This window comes from Megalops cyprinoides, chromosome 25 (assembly GCF_013368585.1).
Source record: "Megalops cyprinoides isolate fMegCyp1 chromosome 25, fMegCyp1.pri, whole genome shotgun sequence".
In the NCBI taxonomy this organism is placed as follows: domain Eukaryota; kingdom Metazoa; phylum Chordata; class Actinopteri; order Elopiformes; family Megalopidae; genus Megalops; species Megalops cyprinoides.
Genome location: NC_050607.1, coordinates 2,177,517 through 2,195,039, shown reverse-complemented (window position 1 = coordinate 2,195,039; position 17,523 = coordinate 2,177,517). Strand labels below are relative to the sequence as shown.

General features: G+C 47.0%; 1 protein-coding gene across 1 annotated transcript in view; it reads right to left on the bottom strand.

Annotated features, from left to right (window-relative positions):
- Window positions 1–17,103, bottom strand: part of LOC118771891 (A disintegrin and metalloproteinase with thrombospondin motifs 20-like) — a 67,743-nt gene extending 50,640 nt beyond the window's left edge. The window contains exons 1-8 of the mRNA XM_036520036.1: window positions 17,013–17,103; window positions 16,295–16,653; window positions 12,525–12,708; window positions 3,493–3,731; window positions 1,332–1,415; window positions 781–905; window positions 538–578; window positions 176–281 (exon numbers count right to left, since the gene is read on the bottom strand). Coding sequence (XP_036375929.1) covers window positions 176–281; window positions 538–578; window positions 781–905; window positions 1,332–1,415; window positions 3,493–3,731; window positions 12,525–12,708; window positions 16,295–16,653; window positions 17,013–17,103 — 1,229 coding nt within the window. The remainder of the gene's footprint in view (window positions 1–175; window positions 282–537; window positions 579–780; window positions 906–1,331; window positions 1,416–3,492; window positions 3,732–12,524; window positions 12,709–16,294; window positions 16,654–17,012) is intronic.
- Window positions 17,104–17,523: the final 420 nt, after the last annotated feature.

The window sequence follows — 17,523 nt, the reverse complement described above, 5'->3', positions numbered from 1 at the left end:
CCTCCCATGACAGGGTTAACTCCCCTAAAGAGCCGAACCTGGACATGTCTCATATCGAGGCTGGCGTGTTATTAGGCTTTCCGTTATTGCTCATTATGTTTTGCACCTGCGGTCACTCCTGGATAAGAGGGCTTTTGTGTGGGGAGCCCTGGGGAAGGGGGTGGGGGGTACTCACACATGACCCAGCTCGTGAGCGATGGTGAAGGAGGCGCTGAGGCCGTTCTCCTCGCTGATGGAGCAGCTGCGGTACGGGTCACACATTGTCCCCAGCTCCGCCAGGCCTGGAAGGTCACCAACACAGCTGTGACGTCCCTTCAGGAGCCCTCACAAAGACAATGAAGCCACCAGACCCTGACCAGCCGCGCCCCTTTCTCTCGATATGTTTAATTTAAAGCCTCTGTCAGTCTTTGGCTGTCAGTCTCTCATGAGCTCAGTTAACTGCACCCTGAGCAGGGCCAGGCAGCAGTCGTTCAATAACACAGCCCAAAGGATGAATGTGAGAGTGCACAGTCAGTTTAGCAGGCGAGGCCAGCTTACCCAGCGTGTCACACTTGTCTTTTGCCCTGCAGATATCTTCCCTGTTTGAAGAGAAATTTGCACACCGTTAGAGTCAAACAGGTGTATTGCAATATGTGACACATGCAAGCCCAGACAGACACTGTCCCAAGTGGAATGACTCTTGCATTCAAACACCACCGCAGTTTCCTTTGTGGGCTTAAAATAAGACTTCAGTGCCATCATGGATCAAAGAGGTCAGGAAATGGGGTCAAAGGTGAACACCTGGTGATGAGGAGCGCGGTGTCGTGGTGGGAGGGGTGGCTGTCGTCCGGCACATTTTGACTCTGTTGCCACACGCAGAAGTTGTGCAGGGTGGTAGCAGCATTGAAACTGATGGACGGTCCTTCCTGTGACAGAGACGCGGTCAGAGTTGGAGAGAAGACGAGGGTTATGCCTTTATCCTTTCTGACACCATTTTCCAGGGTAACAGTTTTTGCTGGTAAGAAAACTACCATTTCTGAACATCGGTTCAGTTGTGCTGACTGGACGACAGCATGAGGCATGTCTATCCACAAGCAGTTCACTTCAGACAGCAGCGACCTTCCAGTTCTGCCCTTGCAGAAACATGTACTCAGTGGTGCCACTCACTGCACAGTGCTGTACCAGTGTGCTAAACTGTCTGTCCTTAACCAGAGAGGACAGACTGTCTGTGAGGAGCTCAATAACGATCTGATGCAGCTTTGCCAGCTATTACCTTACTTTTCAGGTAGTCTTATTTCTCAGGCGGCCAAAAGGTAAAGAGCACAAAGAGAAAAGCCAGACAACCCTCGTACCTGCTCGTTATGGATAATTAATAACTTCACGATCACAATATTGATCAGATTCCCCACACTGGGATCCCTGTAGACAGCAGCAACCTGTAACAACATAAAGACAAAGACAAGAAATGCTGACCTCAACAAAGTATTCAACACTGTACACAGGCAATCAGTTATTGCCAGCATACTCTGGAGGCCGGGCAGGCAGGATTGGTGGGGTGTGGCTGCAGTGCTGCCCTCTCCTGGCCACATGCAGCCTTCGCATTCACTGGGTGAAGGGCAAGGCTGCTACCTGCGGCCAGCTGCCCAATCAGATCAGCATAAAAGGAGCTCTCTGACTGCGCTTGAGATCTGAGAGTGAGCAAGAAGTGAGAAGTAAAAGGCAAACCTGTGAAGCGGATAACCAGCCAGGTTAAAATGAGAAAGGAGGAGGAGGAGGAGGAGTTGGGGTAAGAAACTAGCTCTAGCAGGACTGAAGTTCTATTTAGATTGATGAAAGGGAGTTCATTTTGAGTGCTTTTTTATCTTTTTGCATGGGCCAATCATTTTTTTGCATTAGTGTTTTGGAACTTTAATTTCCTGTAATAATTCTGTGTGCCTGCCTCTGTGGCTGCATTGCATGTAATACCCCCGTCCCCACCTTGAGTTGTACTACAATATTTATGAACTGAACAGTATACAAGAGTAAGAGTATACAAATGCATTTAAAGCAGCTGTTTGCCTTCTCTTCTACTCTGCTCGGATTCATTTATCAACAGGACTAAACTCAACCGGTCCAGAAGCATTTCTGGGAACCGGAAGATCAAGTTTATCAACAGTCACAGAGCCATTTTAACAAGAAAAATAACAACAAAAATGAATAAAGAATTTGCATTTAGCACTAGATACAAAGTAAAGAGAAGACTTGTACCGCAGCTCCTTAAAAAATCAGCAGGCTTCATTTCCCATCCATTGAAATTTTTAGAGCTAATTTTAGAGAGTGTTGGGTTCATATTCCGAAAGCTTTGACAGCCAAACCCAGTGTCCCTCTGTGGTAAAGCACTGGCTCTGTGCCTCCCAGCGCCCCCCCCACCCTCCGCCCTCCCCAGTCCAGCCAGGCCTGGGGCCCTGTGGGTCTCCCTGAGAGAAACTCATTAGGCCACAGTAAACATTTAACCTGTAATACCCCACAGGCCAGTGTGAAACATCTCACAACAGATCAATGCAAATGTTGATACAGGCCAGCCTCATACCAACACACAGCTTTTGAAGACTTCTCTTTTTTCTCTGTGAAAGTACAAACGCTATATCCACAGTCTCCCCCTTTCAGAGCTTTTGGAGGCTATCAGACACACAAAAGAGGAAAAACCCAGCTGGTCCCACCCTATCGAAACAGAGGTTTTGATACTGTGGAGAGTACCACAGTGGAAACAGGGTGATAAGTAACAGATGGCAGGGAAGGATCCACAAGGTAAAGCAAGCATAATGAAAGAAAGGACTGTTCACTGGAGCCAAAGTCTACGCAGGGTTAGGGCATGAAAGAATCTCTTCTAAAGGTGACAAAAATGAAGCAAAACTTTGTTATGTTAAAACCATATTGAATATTAATTATGCTTTATAGCTTGATGTTCTAAATGTTCTTACTAATACAGGTATACAAGCAATACACATTAAAATTACACTTAAAGCGGACACTTACAGGACATAACTAGAAAGGAGCTGAGAAGCTGCTTGCATAATATAAACTGTGTGACACTGTGTTAATGCAAGTGCCTGTTTCCATACTTTTAACTGTAGGGTGTTCTGGCATCATGTGGCAGGAGAACCAGATCAGTAATTTTAAAGAGGTGTTGTGAAAACACTCTGCCTCTGGCGAGAAAAAAATATATACTGGATCCAATTCCTTGCCTTTGATGATACTACACTAGGTTAGCTCACAGTTAGCTATCAGTGCACTGACTGTATATTAACCTGTGGGCAGGTAATCATTATCCGTGTACAAACCTTCAGCCTCGATTTATGAAACCAGTACGCTGCACTGAGGGGAAAAAAACAGAATTGGGCCGAAATAGAGAGAACAGTACTGTCTGTCACTGACAGCAGCGACAGCAAACAGCACATACAGATAGCCAGGGCACGCATTACAGTACAAGTATCTATCATCCAGCATAGTAGTTTTTAAAAGGGTTTTACTTACTACTGACATGATTGTTAGGATGTAATGCTCTAGGTTGGGTCCGTGGTGTCGGGCCATCTTGGCGTCCGCGGTGACCATAAGCTCCACGAATCGCGGGTACGAGAGAAACCTCTTCCGCCGTGAGTGGGAGTGGTTTTGGGAATCGGGAGGGTTCTGTTCTGTGTGATCCAGACCCATCGTTTCTCTGATGGAATGAAGCTCTTCACCAATGCTTCTGTTGCTCTGAAGATTAATTTGAGTTTGAAGATGTTTATCTGTGAGAATAAAAAAAAACAAAAGAACATAAACAAGAAATTTTCACAAGGAAACCCCTATTAACACAAAATATTGAGAGCAGCATTTCAATGACAATTAAAATGCTCTACTTTCCTTCACCACTGAAAACAGCCACTGTTAAAAAATTAGCATTTAGCATCAGATCTAGTGTGGGACACAGCAATGTGGCTTTGATGCTGACAGGTGCTTTCACACAGTTACTTCATGCAGCACTTTGATCTCCTGCAATGCCGTGGGCACAGACATGACTGCCGTGTGCTTATGCCTGACTGCAGAGCACATAAGCACAAAGAAATCCACACGTCTCTGCAGAACAGACCCTGAATCAAACTCACCAGGGGTATGTCAGGGTGTGAGCAGAGTGGAAACACCAGTCTCACAAAGTTTAACACCTGTTATTACGCACAGCACCCCAAGGCTGCCAGGATATTACGCTGCATGAAAAGCCACGCGGTCAGTAATCACACATCCTATCCCAATGATGAGTGAAGTAACGTAACTTCACCTCAAGGCTCACACAGAGCCCAGTCATTCAGCACCAGAGTTGTTCAAGAAGGAATAATCAGCACTGTAAAAACAGACACGCTGGAAAGGCAAGACATGCTTTTCAGTAAAGTCCTCAGAAGGGTGGTGGTACCACATGGGCAAGACCCCCCCCACCCATGTGTCTGGCAGCGTTCAGTGCTGAGGACAGAAAGCAGAGGTACAGTGGGGAGGACCGGTCTGAGGGGATGCCTTTACCGTGTGTGTTTATGTTGTCTGTGGAGGCTGAGGTCAGGACCGCTCTGCTGAGATCCTATAGCGTTCTTTCTCCTATGTGCTAAGAAGCCCAAGCAAATCCACAGACTGTCGCTATATCAGGCAAAAGTGTGCATGTTTGTGTGTGGGTGTGTGTATGCGTTGGTGTGTGTATGCGTGTATCGTCCTTGTTTGGGACACTGTAAAACACAGCTGTGGAGGGGCTGTCCTCTGCAAAATGAAAGTGGTGCTTCAGTAATAAAGGCCTGATACCGCAGAGAGCATTTTACCAACCGGTATCACAGCACACATCTTCGTGTACTTTCTCCACAGACACAGATACGCTGCCCTCTAACCTGAGACACGCATGGTAATGCCTTGTTTGGATTAGCACTGCGTGGCTCACAGGAGTAAATCACACAGGCCAGAGGTACAGTGATGTAAGCCACATGCGCTGCACTGCCAGGCCCTTACACTGTAACGCTGCTGATCCCAGACCTGCAGGGAGAGGACAGATCTCTGCAGCAAAACGTTCCCCCGGGAAACGACCAGGGAAGGCACCGTTACCATTAATCTCAGTACTTGTGTTTCTTTTTGCCAAGACATTTAAACATGTAAAATGCTCCACCGTTAAGAGGTCCAGGTGCACCATTTGAGAGCTGTGCTCCGATGTTACTCACTGGTGTGGAAAATTTGGCCAGTCAGAGCTTTGCTAAGCCCTCCTGACCACAGACAATATAAACCTATGTAATTGCTTCCTCCACTTACCTCTATAGCCTGGGGGAGATTTCCCTTTCTGAACTCCCTTTACCTGTACTAACCTGGTCATGCAGAAGGGATCTATCCTGTGAAAGCACTATGAGTCAGAGCAATGTGTCTGAAAAGTACTAAAACTACGCTGTGCTGTTAGTTGTACGTACTGTAAACTGACTGTGTAAGTGCGAGGGAAAATGGACCGGGACTAGACAGCAGAAAGTTGGACCCGAGTGAGAGGAATCATGCATGTTTGTGTCCCACAGAGAGAGAGATGCCTGTGGTCTCCCTGATCTTTAAAGCGATGCCCACTGCTGGCTCGCCCACAGCGGGCACATGATGGAGCGTGAAGGCCTGGCACAGCCGCCCTGCTGCCATCGGCGCCCTCCGGGGGCGGGAGCCGGGACTAGCGCCAGGCCTGGATCCATTCTGATCCGCGTGCCCGAGCGGCTCTGAACTTCAGTTTAACTTATTCCCTCTGTTATACACAACAAGAACGAGCCTTCTCACATACACACACGCACTCACGCACTCAGCAACTCACTCACACACACACACACACACACACACACACGCACACACATGCATGCACACACACGCACGCAAGCACGCGCACACACTCAAGTATGCACACATACATACACACACATGCACACACACATGCACGCACACACACTCACACCCACACTCTCACCAGTGGACACACATCCCTCTATAATAATGGACAATGATATGAATAAGACCACAACTGAACCATGATAGCTATAAAGACCAGCAGCATCTGTGAAGATTCATTTTCCTCTGGCATAATTTTAATAACTAGAAAAGCAGTCACACATGTGTCACACTCAGACATGCCAGATGACCCACTGCTGCCTCACCATGTAACACCCTCTGGCTTGTGGGGGGTTTGACATGCAGAGGTGTTAAACTTTAACCACAACACTGCACCACAGAGTTTTGGTAGGAGTCGCTATGTTTGATGGGAATTACCAAAACATTCAGAAAACCTTCAGGTCTACACTTTCTCCCACGGCCTTTCTGTCATGATAATTGCATATATCTCCCAAAGGCCCTGTTATCTTCATACATTTTACAAGTTAAAAATAAAAAGGGCAGTTGGTTTCCTTGAAACTTTTAGCTTTAAGCTTTCTCGTATTGCCCTATAATGACACTTCTTAAGTCACGTCAGATCAACCACACACAACCTTCCAAATCCACAGAAATCCACTTACATTCAAATCCTCTCTGGCGGTGGAATAAGCTGCAACTTATACCGTGAGAATGGCAGCAGTGCCAAGATTAACGGTGTGTGTGTGTGTGTGTGTGTGTGGGTATGCAGGCCTGCCTTTCCCCCATGCAGACTTTGACCATTTCTGCCTCAAAGCTTGTGTTTTGTCAGGCTCCCATTATGATGTTAAACCTCTATGCCGAGTAAGAACACCAGGCAACATTTATTTAATTACTGAATTAATTAACACACACATACAATAGCCTACTGAGAAAAGAGGGAGGCCACTCGGGTGCCAATTAAACAGGCTGCGTTCTTCACAGCGCAAATAGCCATTCGTGCTCCGTATGACCGCTCCACTGAGGGCGCAGACATGCTGACAGGGAAATTGGTAGTCCTGGCATTAAGTGCAATCTGCAGACGACGGGCTCAGACGGACAGAGACAGAGCCAACACATGCAAAGAGATATTCTGACATTACCTGGCATGGCGTTCGGACTGTGGGAGATTATTTGTCTCCAAGCCACTATGCTATTATCCAAACCAATTCCCCAATCATCCCAGTCGACTGGTTTCCATTTGTTCCCCCTTTGTTATTCCCAATTACCCAGCAGTTGTAATATATTAACTTTGTGCAAGCTTTTTAAATGTTTTACATGTGGGACAGCATAATTGGAATAGCTGCGTGTTCATTTCTGACAAGCCTTTGGCAGAAGTGCTACTTTGACATTCAGTAAGGATGTGAGAGGCAAATACAAAGGCAGGGATCCCAGGTGCTGAATCACTTATGCACCGCCAAAGCCACCTGTCCCTGTGTTTCTCGGCCACATTCTCATTTTTTTACTGACATGACCAACACCCTGCAAAGCGCTGCACCCACAGATCAGGATTTCTAACCTCTTCCCCAAAACCCTCAATTTAACTCCCAGAAAACGCTGTCATATGAAGTCACACTGAATTCACAGACATGTTTTAAGACTGATTGGCTTGCCGCGACTTTCCATTTTCAGTCTGAGTTCAGTCATGCCTCTGGTCCATTCAGATGTTGATCTTCAGCCGGCAGGTGGACTTCTTGCCACTAACATTCTCTCTCTCATCTGTTTTGTTTCATGCTGCGACACTGTTCAGGTACTGTTCCCCGCATCACACTGTATTGCAGTTCTAGTAATATTTTTCAAATCTTCATCCGAAAAACGATCACAGGTGATGCCAAGGCAAACCACCACAGGGTCACCGAGGGGTCGCTGAGGGGTCACCCAAGGGTCACGGATGCCCCTGGCCTGGTAACCGCTACCTCCTCTCCACCTGTCAGCACCTCTTGCATGGATGTCATGAGCCAACTCTCTCTGTCTAAAATACCCAGACAGTAACCCAACATACAGCTGCAAAAAATAGCTGCTGGAATCCGACGCTGGAATGCACCCACGCACACACAGCACAGCCAGTGCACTGCCAACAGGGCGAGAAAGCTGGGTCCGCTCCACAGACACACAGCTTGGGTACGCAAAGCACAGGTCATACATTGAACCAGTAAAAGCAGAATAACATTATATCTGTAACCATCAACAGCAGGAGGAGTCAAGCACTGTCTTTATGCTCACACCTGAGAAGGCCAAGAGTGCTGTCTGTTCTGTTACCCAAAAACTACACAATCCAAGAGCAGCCGTAAGCAAACCGAGGTGTAACTACCAGGAAAACCTCTCTCAGACCTAAGGTGCACAGTAAGGTTACTGACTGATCAGCAGCCACCATCAAACACAAACAAACGGACATTAGTAATGAGCTGTCAAATGACAGAAAATGACCGAAAATCAGCCAGTCCGATATTTATAAGCCAAAGCCAACATGGAAGGGATTTCCCATGATAACAAGCCTGGCAAAACCCGCTCTGTGGGAATGCATCTGTCACCAGGAGACGGGGGGGGGTTTCACATGGAGCACTTCAGGGGAGAGCAGGCAGCACCAGCTGGGACAGGCTCTTCGGAAACGTGCAGACAGACAGACCCCCTCCTGACCCTCAGCCTTCTCCCTCTCCGGAGCGAGACGGAGCCGATAGAGAGGCGGCTTCATCAGGATGCATGCTGGGAGAGGAACCCGAGGAGCCCCCGCTGTTTCAGCACACAGTACCCAGCCTGATAGATGTGCTCCTCAGACAGAGAGCTCTGGCTGTCTTCCTGACGTCAGACACACTCGTTTAAAGAGCCCAAAGGAATGTGCCCCAGTTCAGTGTGCCCCCATCCCTTACAATCCCCTCAATACTGTACAGTACATTCAGACTGATGTGCAAGCCAACAGATAAACCCCCCAGCTCCCTACCCTTGGTATATTCAGCAAGAGCCGCCAGGCTGTGATCAGAGTCAGATCACCTTATCTGAAGATGTCCCCAGACAAAATGAACACTGCCATTAAAAGTTAATCACCCTCACAACAATCACTCACATTTCAGCTATCAAAAACAGTGGTACATCAAGAGCTGTCATATGCTTGGCAGCGAGCTTTGGTGTTCAGAAGAGTTTGTTTAAAAGACAGATGTGTGTGTGTGTGTGTGTATTTCACATGTAAAGTATCATAGAATATTCTCTCAGAAAATATCTTTCTCATAAAGAAAGATCACAGGAAGAAAGCAGCAAGGCTTAAGACCTACAAGACCTATAATTTTCTAATTCCATTAAGAACTTAAAAGAGAAGAATAAAAAGTTTAATAAAGGTCAGGAGGAACTGAAGAGCTCACTTTAAAGGGCTTCATTATTCTGCTTCTCTTTCAGCACCCCATAAAGACCAGGGCTGCAACCTCAGATACTTTTGCTGAAAGACGGACAGAAAATCTCTTCTGTTAGAACCCGAGCGTTTAAGGGGAAAAAAAAAACGGACAGCGCTGAACTTTGCATTTCTTCACATCACAGAATCATCTTTAATAAGGGTGCACTAGTTTCTTGGAATATTCTAATTTGATCTGAAATCAAATGCTTTTGGCCATTTTGCGGCACCGGGGACAGCGCTGAAGAGAGATGATGCCAGTAAGCAAGTGAGTTGCCTTCATTAAAATGATACAGTTCAGAGGGCTACAGAGAGCTGGCAAAGCAGCTAAAACTACCATTAAGCAGCATCTTCATCCACTCAAGAGGCTAAGTGCACAGCTGGCCCTCAGCATATTTATGAAATGCTGATTTGGCCTAATGCTAGGACTCCTCTCAAACAATGGAGCGCTAGGACTGAAAGTATTTAAGTAATTCAAAGGAATCCTGTGCAACAGCCATTTAAAACCTACCCAAAAACAATCACTGATTTACGTGTACAAGAATATCATTAGACTTGGCTCTGTGAGAAAAATACAAAGCAGATGCCCTCCAGGAAAACAATATACGTACATAAAACATACAATTGTGTTCAAATGTAGAATACTCATAAGTTCCATTTTATGACTCATCATCAGTCATTGTATTTATCATTAAATCTAAGACACAAGAACAGTACATTGAATAAAGTTTACTGTATGCTGGTGCAAATTATCTGTGAAGGCGGGTGTCTTTATATCTTTGTTTGTTCCTCCCGAGTGCAGAGCTAGGAAAAAGCTTTCATAGGAAAGAGTGGCAGGACTTTTTATGTAGAGTATGCTAGTTGACTGAGCTGTTGTGAGTCTAAAGCTTTTCATGAATTTGGTTAAATATGGACAGACTGCAGGCTGACCCCATCTCCCCTTTAGAGGAATCAAACTCCGGCAACCAACTTTGTTTTGAGACAAGACTTGTCTTTCGGGGCAAGTAGAGAGCAAGAATCACCGACAACGGAGGCTTTATACCTGCTCAGGTAAGGGACTGACAGCGGGTCCTTCACTCTTTCATAAGGTGTGGTTCCAGTCTTTGTAGGACTCATGATGTAAAGTAAACTGTGCAAATTGATTGCTTTAAATAAGCTACTGAGCCAGCAGAGACAGGTTCTGCTGGTCCTTTATAGACCATAGGCCCCCTGATAAAAGCATTTGCACTACTTGGCATGAGCCTCTGTTTCTGAGAATGTTTGCTTAAATGCACTCTGGCCAAAATGTGGCAGGCCCTCAGCTGCCCTCTGATCCCATAGGGTGGTCCAGCACCCACAGAGCCACACTCTGACTGCGCAGTGTGAGGGAGAGGACCTTCTTTGGCAGCATTTTTTTTTTTCGGCAGCACCCTGGTGTGAAAGATGGCCTAATCAGCCGCTGCCCCGAGGCCTCACTTTCAGCTGCAGCCCTCTCTCTCCCGGCGGGAAGCCCGGGGTGGCCTGCTCTTGCACAAACTGTTTTGATTTCCAGCAATTAAAGCTGCGTTAAACATCTCCACATTTCGGCGAGGCCCTGCCTGCGGCGCGCTGACTCCCTGCGAGGCTCGACGGTCAAAAGTGAAGGCTTGCCAGAGACTCTCCGCTGTTGGGCTGAATTCACAGTCTAAAAAGGGCTGGTTTCAGGCAGAGGGACATGGGGAGAGGGAGAGGAGAAGAGATCGCAGACACAAAGCCAGAGAGCTCCCAGACAGCATCCCAGGTGCTTGTGGGAGGACTTAACACACTGAGAGGTTTACTTTAAATCAGCATCTTCACCGCTTCACGACTATTACAGCTGACGTCCAGCAAAGACAAACAAGTAAACACACCAGAATTTCATGCCACAATGCAGGAAACGGGGAAGGAATTAGACCCACGCGTCGCACGATCTTCACTGCCCTGCTCTCCTGGACAACAACACAGGAAACGCAAGTTCAGAGTGGTCTGAGTGCAGGGCTCTGGGACAGCACTGCGCTGGAGGCAGGGGAGAGCACAGCTTTACGGCTTCCTCTCCATTATTCAGACCCTGCTTTGAAACGGGACACAGCTGAATCCCTTAGAGTTTTACAATGCAATCTTAAAGTTGCAGTGTATCTTTGCTGTGCTCCTAAAGCAGGGAAACGCTCTCTACAAAGCCAGTGTTTATACCTCTGGAGATAGTGGCAGTGATTGCAGGGCCCAGACAAAGGGAGAGCCAAGCAAGTCCTTCACAACAAAGAGGCAGTTTATCTCTGTATCTGAAGAGGGTGCAATCTGATGGAGATTGGAAGCACAGCTTGAGGACACTACCTTTCATTGGGTATATCGCTCTCTTTGGTAATGGCTACAGGTATCCCTTCTCCCTCTCCCTCATTCAGTCACCCTGCCCACAGCAACCTCATACAGAGCAGTGTTCCTACCACAGCTCTGAGGCCCTGTGGATTTCTGAGTGTCTCTGAAACAGAGTGCCTCTCTGAAAGCTACACAAAGGCAGGGCGAAAACACATATTCAGAGCAGCTCCAGTCTGGGCTGGATACAGCCCCCTGAAAGATCAGAGTGAAGCTGTGCATTTCAGAAACTCCGCCCCCAGCACACTACAATAACAACATCTTTCAAATGCATTTTAAGCTTTGGCTGAGACAGCCTTGTGGAAAGCTGTTTTTGCCCTGTGCACACCACGAAGTGAAAAGAAGGCATGTTAACCAGGGCATGAGCCCAGACCTACAGGTCACTCAAACTCCTCCAACCTTCAATGCAGACCACTGATGCTGCTCACAGACAACACAAAGCTGACAGGCTCAGATACCAAGCAAATCGCATCGTCCACAGATAAAAGATTTATTACATCCACGCAAAGGCAGCCCAGAAAGATTGCTTCTAGTGATCTTTTGAGTTGTGTGCCATGACAATCTTTGAGTGGATGGAATTCCTCTAGTGGACAGCTCCTCCACCAAAGGAGTGAGCACTACTGAGACCTGAAACGGAAATGGAGAATTCAAACCCCCAATGCAAGTCCTCTTTTTTTGCACCAGTGAAAAAGGAATGATTTTGCAATTTCGTAATAACCTCCAGAGAAAATGCACCAAAAAACAGATGAAAATACGCCACATATCCTGGACTTCACTGGCAGCTAATTTTTCATATAACATTTTAAATGACCTCACCGCCTTTTTAATCAGGACCTAAATGAACTCTGGCACTGTGCTGCCAGGGACTGCAGCTGGGCAGACAGTGGCCTTAGTGCTGTGGCACAGAGACGCCGGCAGCCGCTCCCACCTGACGCCCCGCACGGCTCGCTGCGGTTGCTCGCAGGACTCCACGTCTTCCCGTCGCGCCGGTACATCAGGTGAGGTTTGCTGTGTTCGTCTTCATAGTCTCCTCCGTCCGACTTCATCAGTGGCTCTAAAAAATATTCACCGTTTTGGGTTGTAAAAGTCCCAATCTGAAAGAGAAGGCAAACATCCACAGATCACCTGGGAGGGAAATTCTGGTTCAAAAGCACGTTGCATTACACTTATGTTATTGTGATTACTGCAGGAATGTGTGTGCAATTGCACATACATAACTGCTACATTGTAACTTATTTGTAATACAGCCATGCCATTGTGCACCTGCTATTACACAAAGGGCACAACTTGGTTTGCTATCAGTTACTATGTGGTTTTTATATAAGAATGTGCTGTTACAGACTCGTTCCTAAGGCTGTTACAATGTTACACTAGCATGAGGTCAGCTGAATATAGTGTTACTGCAATAACAAGAACAGGGACGGAGCATCATTCATTCATGGACTCTATAGCAGTGATCTATGCAACTATTGTGAAAAGCTGAATTACAGCCTGGTGTTATGGGTTTCTAACATATGTAATAGGGAGGCCTCCTATTGGTGCCCATCTGGAGAGAGCAGGGAGAAGTTCCACAGTCGTAGGCTGTACATTTCACCTTTGACTGTGGTATGGCTATACTAGAAAGATGACATCATCAGTGTTATATGAGGCTGCCTTGCAAAGCTGTTGCTGCTCCAGTGACACATTGTGAGAAATATAAATATTGACTGAAGTCGTCACCAAACTGCTTATAACTGCATGAGCCTTTTTAACCCTGCAGACAGAGCTGTTCATGTGGTAATTCCATACAGGCACTCCAACAGGATAGAGGGGGCTGGAATGTTATTCATTTTGGGCTCTTCTATCACCATCTCAGGAGTCAACAATCTCTGACAAAGATCATGACAGGCGGTCGGAGAAGGTGGAAAAATTACATCACTGGAGTAGAATCTGCCATTCAGTATGCAGCATAAAGTCTAACCATGAGCTCAGGTGGAACACAAACCCAGCACTCAGGCAATAACAAAATACAGTGGCGGGTGACAGTCTAATGGGACTGTCAAAACTACATAAGAAGATCTTTTACAGGATTCTCTTTTCATATATGGCCAATATACAAGAATGCCAGAGGGCGTTAGAGTGGGCTCCCACAGAATGTCAAATGCACAGTAAGTCACAAATCTTCTGCAGATGCTGAACGTCTTTCTATGCATTAAAATTCCCAGTCAGCTGAATGATGAACAAGGTCAGAGTGATGCAGCCCATTACACACTGTTAGGCAGCCACAGCAGACCTCATACTAAACTTGGCTGAAGCTATTAAAGGCTCAGCCTCGCCTGGGGCGGTGGGCAGTTGTGGAAAATCTTGAACTCGGTCTGTTGCTGGAGAGAATGAAAAAGGCCCTGTGCCGGAATGAGAGGAAATGAATTTGCAGAGCCTGAATGCAGCCGGGGCATTACAGCGGAGTCCGATTACAATATAGCATTGTGTAGCCAGTGACATGGGCTGTGGGTATTTGTATACAAGGCCATCAGCACACAGCGTGTACTCACGGTATTACGCCAGGTGAAAACAGACACTGTCATCCGGGGATGCAGTGAGAATGCTACACAGCTCTCCGCCGATGTCAAAGATGAGTGATTACAGGATTACTGTACCACAGACAAGGCTAACACACACAGAACCTCTCTGTGCTGTCCGTCACCCTATACAGTGAAATTCCAGAATGGCTCTGCAAAGAGCAAATGGCCTTAAATGTCCAATTACAAGTCCAATTACAGCCTTTACAAGATTTAATCAGTGGGACAGTGAACCTGCGGCAAACACAGGCGTCCAAACACAACCAAACACTGACAGAGCGCTTGATTGTTTGGTTATATTGGCCATACCCTCATGTAAGCCTGCTATTTCAGTGTGAGCTTGGTCCTTCACTGCTGGGAACCACGTACTGACACACAATGGATGCTGTTCAGGAATGGGTGCTGAAACGCACCTTGAGGTTTGCCTCCAGCTCGAAGCCGGACGGAGCCCGTTAGCAACGTCTGCCTTTGTGCAAAGAGAGAGAAAAGTGGGCCAAGCTTTGGCAGAGAGTGAGTAAATCTCTCAGGTCAAACAAAGTGTGAAAGAGGCCGACGCCTGGTCTGCACACAGCTATTCATCACCCGGCTCTGCCTGCAAGTACAGCTACTGTCCTCTACGAGTGTCACGGATACGCAGGCCTCTGCTGACATGTGAGCTCAGGATATCAATCTGACCGGGACAAAAACTTTCCCACACTGGTCTTCCTGGGTCTTAAAACTCCAAAAAACTTCCCACACAGCAGTTCCTGTGTCTTAAACCTCCAGATGCCTGCAGCTGAGCCGTTTCTACACCCCTGTGGAAGGCTGCAGATCCGGCAGCTCAGAGAGGCCCATGCTGTTCCCATACTACACTGTGTCACTCACTGTGCCCTGGTCCACTGACCCACTGACACAGCTGCCTCACCTCTGTCTAGGGTCTTTACCCCCTACGCCTACGACCCCCCCCCCCCCAAAAGTGCAGCAATGCGCGTATGAAATAGGGTTGAGGTCACCAGTTCCACTTCCAAACACACTGCTGAGTGTGGCTGGGTTCTGCTTCATGGAGTGGACATATGGGTACCCGCTTTCATACAACTAGACCATGAAGGCGAGGTCAGCATGCGCTCCCTCTGCACCCGTGAGGTCATCCTTTGAAGGCAGGATCTGATTGGTACTTTCACATGGGGTTCAATGCATTGCACTGACACAGATCTCGAGCAAATTCCTGGCATAGTCTGAATGGCAGCATGTAGCCTGCTGTTCAAACAGACCTAAAATAATACAATGTGTGTAACGTAGTATTAGCTACATATTCTCAATTCCCTGCATCTTTTAAGCCATTCCAGACTTAAAAACAAAAAAAAAAAATCAAATCATCCAAACATTTTTACAGGAGTCACTTTGTTTGCGGTCAGAAACTGCCTTATTACAGAGCCAGACCTGACTGAAGCAGCACTGACACAAACCACACAGCCTGTCAGGGCCGGGCCTGACAGACAACCGAAACAAATGACCTCACAAACCGCGGCACCACAGTGCAGCAAACAGCCTTTACAAAGCCGTGGAGTTCATCGCTGCCAGAGTTCATTTCACCTGACCTGACACCAGCTATTCACCTCTGTGCAGCGAGTCAATCCTGCACACTCTGAAATGACAGCTGCTGCTTCTGTCCGATGCCTGTGTTTGAATATAACTCATTCCCTAATTGTTTTTAATCGACATTGTGAACTCCTTGTGCATAGTGTGATGTATGCATCTGTGCCTGAACCTGTGGAGTTGTGGTGCAATTATGGATACTGGAGAGCTCTGTTGCATGGGATTGAAAAGAATCCATCAATTTACTAAGCCGAACAGTTTCTCATGTTTCTCAGTTACTGACATCATCTCCTAACAGACAACACGAGGAAGCAAATCAACATGATGAGGTCCAAAAAAAGCAAACCAAAAACTGACATTAACAACAAAATGTGGCTCGCTATCCGAACTCCCGAAACGCCTGCTCCCTCTCCAGCTGATGATAACTACACAGCGACACATGGTTGCACTACACCGAAATGCACCTCACTTGGCCAATATTAAGATGCTATACATTTCACAAAGTGATAACAGCATCCACCTTCGGGGGACAAAGAATTATACTCACAAGGCCAGTGCATAAACTGAAGACCGCCGGGAATTCACTTCTGGCGTTGACGTGACCGCTGAAGAAGCAGTGCCTCATATCAGCGCTGTCTTGCACAGAGTCCGTCTCGTTGCTGGGATCTGCTCCTATGTGTGCCACGGTGTACGCTGGAGCAATAAACCCAGAATCAGCGGTTAAATTGAGGTGAAAGCGTTGCCCAAAAGCATCAATTCTGTAGTGCGCCCGTAAGCCTGATAATTCTGCATCCACGCTCCTCCGTCTTCTCTTGTAATGCAGCGTAGGTGGGAAAGATTCTCCAAAGTCATTCACTCGCATTGGGGTGATAATTGCATAAGATGACAGTTGATTGATGAAGTTTTCTAGAAACAAATAAATAATAAGTCTTTAATAATACTGTTTGTTAATAATGCTGTTTCTAAAAGCAACATGGTATTTAGTTCGTCTTACAAAGCTACAGTTCAGCTAAACCAAATAGTTAGTTTTGGCAATAATGCACACAGTGTAATATTTACTCCATAGGTGCAGACACCATTCATAACTGACACTGAGGTTCCTAGCATAAACGTTTTGCGTAAATAAAACCTGTAGGCCTACTGGTTGCATTTGTGCTTAACTTACACAAGGGACAGCATCATTACCAGCGTTAAATGTTTTTAAATTCTGCCCTTCAGAGTTCAATATCTCGGTATTTCCCCCCCTCATTCAAAAAACCAAGTACCTTGTTTGGGGTGCAAACTATATTGCACTGAATTCCGGACGCGTGCTGAGAGATGACAGATAAGTCCCACCAGCCAGATTGCAAGCTGCATGATTTCCCCGGCGCAGAAACCACGGCTTTCGTCTCCAGGGCAGCACCTTCTCAAGCGGCTCTCCCCCCGCGTCCGTCCCCCGGCTTGTCAGCAACAGGTCGTGGGATCCGTGGAGGGTCTCCGAAGCACGAGTCTCGCAAAGTGCACTGGCCTCATCGCATTGCTAAGACGGCATCCCCCTCGCCTCCGTAAACACGCGCTACTTTCCCTGCATTCCAAAGATTCGGAATCTGCGCTTAAGTATACTAGCTCGATACGTCTGCGCAGAGGAGGGATCGGTGCCAACTGAACTTTTCTTCAGCCATCCATAGAACACCCCTTACACCCCAGGCTTTCTCAAACATCAAATAGAGGGAACGCCTCCGGGCTGGGGAACCAATCACGACACGGCATCAGTGGATACCGTTCTACTTCGGACTG